Source organism: Oreochromis aureus, linkage group 23 (genome assembly GCF_013358895.1).
Source record: "Oreochromis aureus strain Israel breed Guangdong linkage group 23, ZZ_aureus, whole genome shotgun sequence".
NCBI lineage: Eukaryota > Metazoa > Chordata > Actinopteri > Cichliformes > Cichlidae > Oreochromis > Oreochromis aureus.
The window spans coordinates 27,110,122-27,122,481 of NC_052963.1; the positions used below are offsets into that span (position 1 = coordinate 27,110,122).

At 41.3% G+C, this 12,360-nt stretch overlaps 1 protein-coding gene across 5 annotated transcripts in view; it reads right to left on the bottom strand.

Moving 5' to 3' along the window:
• Positions 1-6,503: 6,503 nt before the first annotated feature.
• Positions 6,504-12,360, bottom strand: part of LOC116325035 (BCL-6 corepressor-like) — a 65,534-nt gene continuing 59,677 nt past the window's right edge. For all 5 annotated transcript variants that reach the window (XM_039607219.1, XM_039607218.1, XM_039607217.1 and 2 more), the window contains 2 exons: positions 11,705-11,888; positions 6,504-8,211 (listed from right to left, as the gene is read on the bottom strand). In XM_039607219.1, coding sequence (XP_039463153.1) covers positions 6,915-8,211; positions 11,705-11,888 — 1,481 coding nt within the window. In that variant the 3' untranslated portion in view covers positions 6,504-6,914. The remainder of the gene's footprint in view (positions 8,212-11,704; positions 11,889-12,360) is intronic.

The following is a 12,360-nucleotide window of genomic DNA, read 5'->3' on the forward strand; positions in this document are numbered from 1 at the left end:
TCTTATCTTAATGACCTTGTAGTACCATATCACCCCATTAGAGCACTTCGCCTCTGACTGCACGCCTACTTGTTGTTCCTAGAGTATTTAAAAGTAGAATGGGAGGGAGAGCCTTCAGTTTTCAGGCCCCTCTTCTGTGGAACCAGCTTCCAGTTTGGATTCGGGAGACAGACACTATCTCTACTTTCAAGATTAGGCTTAAAACTTTCCTTTTTGCTAAAGCATATAGTTAGGGCTGGACCAGGTGACCCTGAATCCTCCCTTAGTTATGCTGCAATAGATGTAGGCTGCCGGGGATTCCCATGATGCATTGAGTTTTTCCTTTCCAGTCACCTTTCTCACTCAGTATGTGTTAACCCTTTAAGACCTACCATAGAACCAAGTCCGCCAGAGCTTATATTATATTTTTACATGCTGTAGTGCCATTTTTGGGAGCATTTCAAGTTGCTATACATCAATACAACCATTATAGCCCAAATTTTAATAATATGTATGCATTAAGTGCATAGTAATTACATAAATTGCCAAAAAGTGCAATAAACTACAAAAAAAGTTGAAAATCGTTTTTGTTTTTTTAACATATATTTCTAGTTAGAGAAATGTAAGAGGCTTATCCCTCAAAACTGTAAATACAAAAAAGTTGCACAAAATAGTTTCCCACCACAGGAGATTTATTTTGAGTGTCTTCATAGTTTTATTTTTGAAATACACCAATTTTTATATACTGCAGGAAAAACGAAAATAAATATTACAGTGCAAATTTGCAAAAAAGGAGCATATGCATCAAAATAAACTATTTCCAGCAGTGCAATATGAGTCCAAAGCATCCCAGAAACGACACAGAAAGTCATAAAGTCAAACATAACTTTTAAAAACACCAGTACAGGCTCATGAGGCCCTGATGGTAAAAAAAAAACTACATTTCCGCGAAAATGACGTCACTTCCGGTTTCGGGCAGGTCATGGCGGACATGCAAAAGTTCGGCCTGACGTCTATTCCAACCTAGGAAGTGCTATGAACAGCTGATCGGATCGGCAAAGCGTGTTTCTTGAATATTATGTTTTTGTTGCTGCAAGTGCTTTTTATGCAGTTTTTGCAAAGCTATATGTGGAAGGAAACTGTGACCTAGGACAAGCTGATGGCATGAGATGTAAGTACAACTCCTCCGGTTTCATATGCAAAAAAAATTATTGTGCTACCTCACGTGGTTGCAGTGCTACCGGGATTTAAAAATAGTTACGCAAAACAGAGCGTGCCCGCTCTGACCGGTTTTAATAGACCTCTCTGCATTGAATCGTATCTGTTATTAATCTCTGTCTCTCTTCCACAGCATGTCTTTATCCGGTTTTCCTTCTCTCACCCCAACTGTACCTATGAAGCGCCTTGAGGCGACTTTTGTTGTGATTTGGCGCTATATAAATAAAATTGAATTGAATTGAATTGAATTGAACTCTGAGACAGGATATTTCTAATTTTAGAGATTTTATGCAATGGAAGAAAGCAGTCACACATATTTGTTTAATGTGTGCATTGAAAGGCATATCCTGGTCAAAAATGACTCCAAGATTCCTCACAGTGTTACTGGAGGCCAAGGTAATGCCATCCCGTGTATGTACCTGCTTAGATACCATATTTCTAAGATTTTCAGGGCCAAGTACAATAACCTCAGATTTATCTGAATTAAGAAGCATAAAGTTAGCGACCATCCAGGTCTTTATATCTTTAAGACATTCCTGCAGTTTAACTAATTGGTGTTGTTGCACACTTGGACAAATGACACTTCCAGGCGTGCATGAGTTCAGAATCGTTCTCTTTACTTGCTCATTTGCAACTGCAAATACAAAACACAAGCACTTCAGTTTAGCGTAGCTGCACTCTGCAGGCTGTCTGTGCAGTAAAACACACAGGACCCCAAAGCTGCCCGATTCAGTGCCTGTGTAAGTGTCACCCATGGGAATCATCATTGACCAAAATATTCTAGCTGGATTGCCAGTCAGCACAGTATGTGTCAGAAATACGGTAATAAAGAACTGAATGCATAACGTAACAATGATAAGCACACCAAATGCATAAAATTATGGGTGGGGGGGGGGCAGTATCTGTTGCAATACATTCATCTGTGTCCACCTGTTGAATTTGTCCCACAGTGTGTGTGGCGTGAATAAGGCACGGCGGGACCACAGATCCGTGTTTTGAGCCATTTATTTACACTGGCTGCAGGTCCAAGCTGCCAGCCGCACATCACACCACCACAACAACAACAACCCACCAACCCATGAGTCCCCGTGTTTTAACAGGCGAGCATGATCGCAGATGCCGTGCAGGTGCGTCGGCACGGCATCACAGACCACGCCCACCATATACCTTCATCACCCGATTGAGGCCGGGGAGCCATCCGGACGAACCTACTCCCCCACCGTGAGCTAGAGAGGGAATCAGCCCGGACCATTGACAGTTATACCAGGGAGTCATGTAGTTCTGATTTGAGACTTTCTTTTTCACAGGAGCTACAATGTTCAGAGTATAATTATTAACAGGATAAGTGACCGCTGTAGGAGTAGTGTTCAGGTAGCTGATCTGCTCTTTGTTGGTACAAGGCATAAAAGATAATAACAGTAGATGAATTACATCTTTAAACTTCGTTACAGCACTTTCAAAAAGACATCTTCTGTGATGAAATGTACTCCCCACTGCTGTGTAATCCATTATTGTAAATTTAAATGTTTTTAGGAAATAACAGGACAAAAGAGGGTTTTCAGGAAACACTGTTAAATGTTCAGTATCTATGACATATGTTAGAACAAGATCTAGAGTGTGATTAAGGTGGTGGGTGGGTTCTTTTATATGTTGAGAGAAGCCAATTGAGTCTAATAATCGATCAAATGCCGTGTCGAAGCTGCCATTTTTAATATCTACATGGATGTGAAAGTCAACCACAATAATTATTTTACCAGAGCTGAGCACTAAATCACATAAAAAGTCTGCAAAATCAGACAGAAATGCTGAGTAAGGTCCAGCTGGACAATAGATAACAACAAATTCAGGCACTTCTGGTTCAATCATGTGGCTAAAGGTCACATTAGGAAAAAGCTTTAGTTTTAGTATAGCCCTTGCTCTTGTTTAATCTGAGCCTCCCCCCACCCCCCTCCGAAACCCCCCCAAAACATCTGCTGCAGTAATATTAATCAATATAATACTAACGGGTAATGTTTTTCAGCAGAATAAGCAGCTTTACTTTTGATAATATGTGTACAATTTGCTAACAGTACAGTTTTTATATGTAGTTCTTCAGCCAGGAAGGAGTGCAGAAGAACTGCATCTGTCAGCAGTGTGGTCATCGTCTCTGCTAGTCTTTTTGTAAAAGTCATGGCTCACCACAAACGTGCAGATCTCTGTTGATCTAGACTAACGTATCACCAACAAATTAATCTAATTAACGAGACTGACAACTTCCCAATTTATTGATCCGCCAAATTAATATTTATCACAAGCAAACCCACTAATTCATCACCCAATGCTCAACCACCATTCAACATCCAACAAAATGACACCACTTTAATATACCAAGAGATTCACTGTCAACTGACCAGCAAAATGAAGTAGTTAATTTATCACACAAAATATTTGACTTAGGAACTTTTATCTTGTAGTTTGTATGCGTTTAAAAGACTGGATAGCTGTAGTTTTAGTTTTATTCTGAAAAGTGTATTAGTATTCTCAAGGAGAAAACCACAGATGTGTGTGAGTGTTTGCTTTCTCCTTCCCACACCTTTGTATTGTGTTTTGTGAGTACACCTGTGAGGACATTGTTTTGTGAGGACATTGTGTCTGCTCCTTACTCTGGCTTTCACAGTGGTTTCAGACTGATCGATGGGCCTCACAAGGAGAGAAGACCAAATGCGTGTGTCTTTGAGAGAAACGTGAATAATGTGTGAATGACTCATCTCTCTCTCTCTCTTTTTCTATCAGGATAAATAGGGTGTGGGCGATCGAAAGTGAAGACAGCTGAGTGAGGGAGGGCGTGCGAGGCCAGCAGACACAGAGAGAGAGAAAACATCCAGCATGCATGAATGGCCTCTCTCTCTTTCATATAAGAGAAAGTAGTTTGTCCCAGTTTTTGAGAATCCAGTGAGTCACCTCGTTTGCACTTTCCGTGTCTTTGTGAGGAACGTCGTTCTCTGACTATCACAGCTAAATGTTGAAGGCTGTTAATGTAAAGAATGCAGCTTTAAACTTCCTGAATGAAATGCATTCAGCATGTCTGTGAGGCTTTGAGCACACATTCAGTGAGCGCGGTCAACAACTATGGGGCAAAAACTTCAGACGTGTTTACATTCTTTTCCGTCAGCTACAAACTGCACACCAAGTCTGGCACACCCAGGATATACAGTAGTTCCCCTCTGGTGATAGACTGGCATTTATACAGCGCTTTCCTAAACTTACTTATTGACATAGATTTAGCCATACAGTCATACAGTGTTTTTTTCTAACACTTCCACCAATTATTTGTCATACATCCATGGCCAGTTATGAATTACCATTTAGCCTAACCTTTAGACTGTTAGAAAAAGCCAGAGTGCCCAGAGGGAGACCATGGAAACATACGTACACATACATAAGTCTTTCCACTGCAGGAACTCAGGCAGGCATTAATTTGCATAAACTGTCACAGAACCATAAAGTGTCTTTTTCTCTATTGTTTTCTATAATCCACTGAAATCATGGTCAAAAGTAATAATTTGGTTGCTGTTTGTTGCAGCCCCCAGTATAGACAAGAACATTATTGACGGCCATGATAAGCTACTCGGCTTCTATTCTTACATCGTACTGACTGCTGGTTTTAAAAATAAAGAAGTGTTCCAACATTTATCCATTCAGCATCCAGCCACATGTAACATTTTTTGAAGGTCATTTAGAGGTACCGACCCTGCAGGTGTTTGTTTTTTTCTGTACCAAAAATAGCACTGAAAGAGGTCCTATGGGACGGATTCTGCCGCAATTAGACAATTGACTAATAATAGTCAATTAGTTCTGCGCTAACAGAAATGATAAATCACCTATAATGTTTAGGCGACTGCTAGCAATTTTAACCAGTAAGCAGTAACCATTAAAAAAAAAATAGCTAGGCTCCTGGTCCTGCTTACCAGACAGCTACAGTCATGTGAAAAATGTTTTGCAGGACTCTATGCAGTCCTATGAAAAAGTACAACTTCACTACTTCCATAGGAATTAGCAGCTAGAGCTGGGAATCAAATACATTTAATTGATCATTAGCAAGTGTAAAGACTAGAGATGGAAATTGATAAGAATTTACACATTCCATCAATATCACTTATTAATTAGATTCCGTATTGATTCTCTTGTCAATTCTCATTGTGTTCTCATTAGCTCCTCTTTGAGAGGCACCAATATCACTAAGCAGCATAGCAAAGACATTCCATTTGTGCAAATTAATTGCATACTGTGTGGTCAAATGGTTGTGCATTTTGGAGTTACTTCGCCCTTTGTTATGATCAGCGTTGGGATCATTAGGGTGTTGTTTTTTGTGTAACCATTTCCCTCATTGTAGAGGGTTTCAAAAATTGTGCTGCTGATTTTCATGAAGAGATGCTCCCATGACTCATTGAGTGACACCACTGACTAGCCAATTGGTGGCATGCAGTCAGCTGACATCACATTTTTGGATCACCTCAGATTGCTTTGAACCCCGGCCAAGTAGGTACTAAAAAATATCTGGTACCAGGTACTACCACCTAATGGAAAAAAATGGACGCCAGGTGAGCCGTGCCAAGCTAACCTGAGTCGGTAATAGTGGAACAGGGCTATAAGAATTTAGGAATGAACACAAAGCCGACAGCACAAAGCAAAGTTTAAAATAAGCACAAAGAGACTTCAAAGCGATTGTCACAGTGATTCTGCTGTAAAAACATGAACAGGTAGAAACGAAGGCTGCGACTTGACTGCTCATCAGTTTGTTACCTGTTTAAGTTCAGGGTCTGGCTGCTGGACTTGGGTTGGTATTCTCTCAGCTTTAACATCACTCTGGGTCCTTGGCTAGCTTTGTATTAGCATGCCCCTTTGCAGCTGTTTGCAAAGAGCTGAAGTTCAGTTAGCAGCACAATGCAGTTTTTCTATCATGGCCCCCGTTGCAATTTACAATCACACTATACCTCAACATCACTGAAATTGGGACCTTAAGAGAGCTGTTAATAAATGAATGCCAACAAACCTCAGTGAATGTAAGTAATGCTGTAAAGAAAAGTGAGCCAATAGTACTCAACAAAGATAAAAGAGAATGATAAAGTTATACATAACAAAGACTACATCAAGTTATTGCTACTGAAGGTGGTTCTACAAGCTACTGGATCATGAGGTGTACCTAATTTGCACAGGATTACAAAATCCTGTGCAAATTTTCTTTTTTACATGACTGTAAAAATGAGTATATAAACTCAAGTCTTGCCAGTTTGCTCAGGATAATTCAGACAGTTAACTCATTTGTTTTCTTTCCTCATATTTATTGGACAGTAATAGATTGGTGACAAAAGCCAACAGGATGCTGAATACAAAATTACACACAAAGGTAACAAACAGCTTCCCAGACGTGAACCAACAATCTTAGCATGTCAACAGGAATGCCATTGTATTTACACCAGACTGCATTTACAAAGAAAAAAATGATCCGTCAATTCTGTGCTCATAAATTAAAAAACAAACAAAACCCCCAAACAAACAAAGACTATTTACAGTTTACATATAACACACATTTAATACTGGTACAGTCTTGCCACAGAGTTAACTGTCTTTCCAATGTCCAGATATTAATTTACAATGTTTTTACATGTATGTTGGAATGCTTCTCAGTTTATTTCTGTCAGGATATGTCTCTTCAAATTTCCTGGTGTTTTGTCATTTCATGACTTCCCTTTGATCCTGGCACCCTTCCCAACCACTTTACCCGGCTCTTTCTTTAAGTCTCTTGGAACAGTGCCAACTTTCATTCCCAAGTCCCTGATATGAACTCTAACATTCGTCAAGTTCCTCTGCCAAGCAGGGTCCATCTTTATGTTCTTAGTGCATTCACCTTGGGTGTCACAGGGATTAGCCTCTCTTTTTGGTGCTCCGCTGTTGCTGCCCATTCTCTTTATTCCTTGACATTCCCATGTGGTGGCATCCACCCTGACATCCGACTTTGCAGGGCCAGAGATCCCAGCATTCTTACTTCGCAGCCGCTGGGGTTCCCAAGCACTACAGTCAACTGCAGCAGGTGGGTTTGTAGAATCCAAAACCCTGCTGCTTTTGTTTCCTTGATTTTCCCGTTTCCACACACTAGCATCCACTGCACCATTTGAATGAGTGGGAGTGGAATTCCCAATGTTCTTATTCCGAAGTCGTGGTGTTTCTAATACTGCTGTGTCCAATTTGGCATCAGAATTCCCAGGATTTCGACTTCGTAGTCGCTGTGGGTCCCACATGCTAGTCCCAGCCATCACATCAGATTTGACCGAACTGATTTGGACTGTTTTATTGCCTTGCTGCGGTTGTTCCCACAGGCTTGAGTCCATCTTAGAGTCCGGAGTAGCAGAACCCATGACGTGAGGATTCTTAGAACGCTGTGTTTGTGGTTCCCACAGGCTAGCATTCAATGTCATGTTTGGCTTAGTGGTTGAAGGTCCCACAGCAATTTTAATTCCTTGCTTTTGTGATTCCCATATGCTGGGATCTAGTTTAGTTTCTGCCTTTTCTGCTGGAGTAGAATATCCCAGGTTTTTAAATCCCTGACCTCTGGACTCAGTCTGGCTCAGCACCACATTTCCCACCTTAGGACCAGCATCTGGTCCATGTTGCTCTGGGGATAATGGTGGTGGAACACGCTGCAGCGGTCTTGGTGAATGTGGTGGAGAGGGAGTTGGTGGTGGCGAAGCTTCCAGCGAGTCCCAGCGACTATCCACAAACTCCACTGAAGAGCCTAGCATGCCAGCCAGCTCGGGTGTGGCCTCCACCAGCTCCAGAGGGTCTTTGACATCTGGCCTGAAGGAGGCCAGCTCCTGTTCATCAGGACCTGTCAGGAGCTGTGACAGGGATGCCTGCCGGTAGAACTCATCTTCAGGGATGGACTGGACGTTGAGCTGTGGGAAGAGGCGGCGAAAGGACCGAGAAGTCATCCGAAGGCGACCCAACACATCTGCAAGAAGGAGCCAGTTCCTGGGACTGGAGGAAACAAGAAGGGGAAACGTACAGATCAATTTCAAATGGTGTGTTTTAAAAGGCTCATACAGTGATAAGTTCGATGTCAATATTTTTAAAGACCAATTTATTTTTTTTATTTTATTTTTTCAACACATTGAACAGATTCCTATGATTTGGACAACTTGAGTGAGATTAGTGCTTGTAGCCCTAATTTTGTCCCAGTGCATTTGGCCTCTTGGAGCAAAATAATAACAATTCAGGGGTGCCAAACGGTTGATCCTGTTCATCTGGACATAGTGTTTTCAGTGGGAGAAACTTTTCATCACTCATCCACGTGACTTCTTCAGTCTCAGCTGACTGCAGGTTTCCCCAACCTTATAAACAGTAACCCGTTAAACATTTTATACCCCCACTCCCACTGAAAACGCTACGCCCAGATGAACAGAATCAACCTATTGGGATTTTCTTACCTGGAATAATTGAGCATGCATCAAGACAATTCAGGGGTGTCTCGATACTTTTCCATGGTACGCTATCATGTCAAAACTTTTTACCAAACGTTTTATTGGTAAATCTGTTACCAATGTTTACTTGGTAAACAAGTAAGCAAGTTGATTTTAATGTGTCACTATTGTGCAATTTTTTACATTGACACAGTCTCCCAATGCATCCTGATTGGCCAGTAATCACTACAACTGAAACCACTAAAAGTGAAATGAATTCTACTGCAGTTCCAAAGGGCCCTATCTTGACAGTGCCACCCGTGAAACCAACAATCCAGTCGTGACATATTAGTGAGTGTTCTCTACTGCCGCATAGTGTACATTGAAAAAATAAGACTTCAGGTTTGAAGAGGTCTGCATTGCCCATAATAAAACCCCTCACCCAATCATTGCTGCTCGAGGCCTTAATTTAATATTGAACACTTTGGGCTGCTGTATAATGACTGCAGTGGTGCTTGACAGATTATATATTATATATTCAGCTGAGGCAAAATTTTAAATTTGGCTTCCACAGATGCCAAAGAGGGAAGAGGAAGGTGGGAGGAGAAAAGAAGGAGACAGCTCCTCTTTTATATATTCTGCTGTAGCAGCTGAAAACATCAATGGAGCTGTTATTGATTCACAATGTCTGTCAATGTGTGCGCGTGTCAAGGGCAGATTAACACACACACACACACACACACACACACACACACACACACACACACGTTCAGTGCCGTGGACAAGGCCACATGTTGCTTTAAAGCCAGTTGCTGCCTGAATTTTAAACAGCTCGGTGAAATGTGTGTCGCTGCCCGGTGGCCTTGTATCCAGGAAGAGCCATTAATACAACATCAGACGGCAGAGAGGAAAAAAGAGAGTGAGCGGAGAAGAGAAAGAGAGAGGCGGAGAAAAGCGACAGGGGAGGAAGACGGAGTGGAAGCCAATTAGCCGCGTCGCCACGGCGATGCAATCCTCGTTAACGACCTCTCCGTCTGTCCTCCCTCTCCTCCGCCGAGGATCTTTTTTCTCTCCTTCTCGCACCACCCTTCATCCATTCTCCCTCCCTCCCTTCTTTCCTTTCCGAGCTGCTTTCCGCCACCTTAATTGGTGTCTGAGTGTGTGCGAGTGTGAAAAGACGTGTTAGAACAACACTGAGGAGGAATGTGTGAGTGTGAAGAAGATAAAATGAGTGTGAATAAGAAACACAAAGTGTGTACACAGGTGGGGTATTTGCTAGTCCCTCTTTCTTTAGTCACATCCATTTAGCACTATTTCCTCTAGCCCTTGGTCTTTTAGAATTAGTGCCTGTAGCCCTAATTTAGTCCCAGTGTGTTTGTCCTAGTTCTGTAGCCCCAATATTATTAATATATTAATCTTTGGTCTTTTTTTTTAATCTCAGGTTAGACTTACTTAACCCTGCTGCTTTAGTTTGAGTTCGTTAAGCCCAGTTCTCCTGTACTATGTAGTCCTTAAACTTAATATTTGGTGTTTCTTTTAGCCCAAGTCCTTTTGGTTATACAATGGGTTAGTCCCAGTTCCTTTAACCTACATATTTTTTGTCCTTAGTCCTCTTAGTACCTTTACTACCAAATATACTTTCTGTTTTCTTTACCTCTTGTAGTCATTGTCCTTTGTCCTTTAATTCTAACATTCAGTCCTGAATTTAGTTCTAGTTCAATTTCCTACGGTACATGTTGTTTTAGCCTGTTCGATCCTTGTTTGTTTAACACATACATTTTAAGTTCTCGTTCATCTCGCTTTGGCTTTTGTCTTAGATCCTTTAGTCCTTTTAGATTTAGCCCTGGTTCTTCTCATCCTAGCCTTCTTGATCTTGGCCTGGATCTTTTAATCATAACCCTAACACACTCATGGCCCTTTTGTTTATCCTATTTCCTCAGTTCTAATTCCTTGACCCAGGGGTCCTGTAGTACTTCTAGGCCTTTCATTCTAGTTCATTTACCTTAAAATATTTAGTCTTTGTTGTGGTCACAGTGCCAGTTCCATTGGGGCTATAACTTAATATTGTTGTTTTAGTCCAAATGACTTTAGCTCTTTTGTAGAGCTAAATACAAGCCCTTTAGTATTCTTAGCCCCTTTTGTCATACAGATTTTTTGACCTAGGTTTACACTAATAAGTTTAGGTATTTGAAAGCCCTTGTTCCTTATATTTGAGTTCCTCTGCTTATCCCTATACATGTTGTTTTAGTTAGAAAAGACTAGGCTATTTTATATAGACATCCTCCATGGTTACACATGCATATATATTTATCATATGTATGTATATTTTTTATTTTTTACGTCTTTTGTCCCAGACACTAGTTTGTCGAGGTCCAATTTGTTTTATCCACCTAGTACCTACAGTAATAGTTAATCAGGAGCACCACTAATCCTAATCCCATTCTAATGCCTGTTAATTCTAATACAGTCGATCCAACTTTCTGTTTCCGCTGTTCCGATGTGTTTAATCTACATCCTTGAGTCCAAGATCTTTTACGGCAACAAAGTCTGACGTTTGTCCCTTTTCTCCATCTTTTAGGCCCATCAGATTTTATCCTCTATATCCACCTCGCATTGTTCTAACAAGGTTTAGTCTTTCATGTCATTTACCTCTTTTCCAACAATGAGCTGCAGGTGCCCACTAAGGAAACATTTATTTCATTTCCACCAACAAGATCTGGTGCCAGCACCAAAAAGCTGGCATGAGCATGACACCACAAAAGGCGCACAGCTGCAACCCGCAGTTCGTTGTTCCCATGGATATTTTCCCACCTTTATATGTAATGTTCGGTTCTCAGAGCTGTCAAAATGCAGGTTGATGTCAAAGGCATCAAGCCAGAGCTGGCTCTGCATGGAGAAGTATACTGTGCTGGTGGAAAAAGCTACCTAAACTCTTGCTCTATTAAATGTGTCCTCATTATTAGATTCTTAAGTTGATATTCTGAGCATACTTGCTCCTGTTTTTGACCTGTAAGTTCTGGTTCTGAAAGCTTCTATGAGGGACATAAGGACAGTGGGTATTTTACACTTACCCTTGGGAAAGCGACACCTGGATGTTGTAGCAGGGAAGCAACGGTCGGTCAGAGAGTTCAAACTCAAACACTTCCCTCCTAGCACGTTGCTCCTCATCCTCCTCCTCTTCTTCATCTTCTTCCTCCTCCTCTGGTCCCGGTGGATCAGCAAGGATATTATATACACCTTCTTCACTGGATGGCTCTGCACAAACAAGAGTTCAAAACAACACATAAAAATCATCATCGAAGGTCCTTTTCTGCACTAGTCCTAGTTTTAGTCCGGGTTTCTTTCCCTATTGTGAGTTCCTTTAATTCCATTGAGTGTAATCCTGATTCGTTAGATTAGTCCTTAGTGACACAGGACTAGAGACCAGTCACTACCAAGCACCAGTCACTAGGTAAACACAAAGAGGGTGTTGCACCAATGGCCTCCTTGTAAATGCTCTGGGAGCTAGCAGTTTTCCTTGGTCGCCTGTGATTTCCACGGTTGATGCTGACTTGTCGGCAAACAGCTGTCTACTGCTCACTGAGCCATAGTGAAACCTGAAGAAGTGTGACATAAATTGAAAATGGCTGATGTTTGACTTCAACGTAAAAACCAATATCTTTAAAAAGCTCAACTTTTACACTGAAGACAAACATTCTGTTTCTAGTTTATACTTTTTATAGTTTTT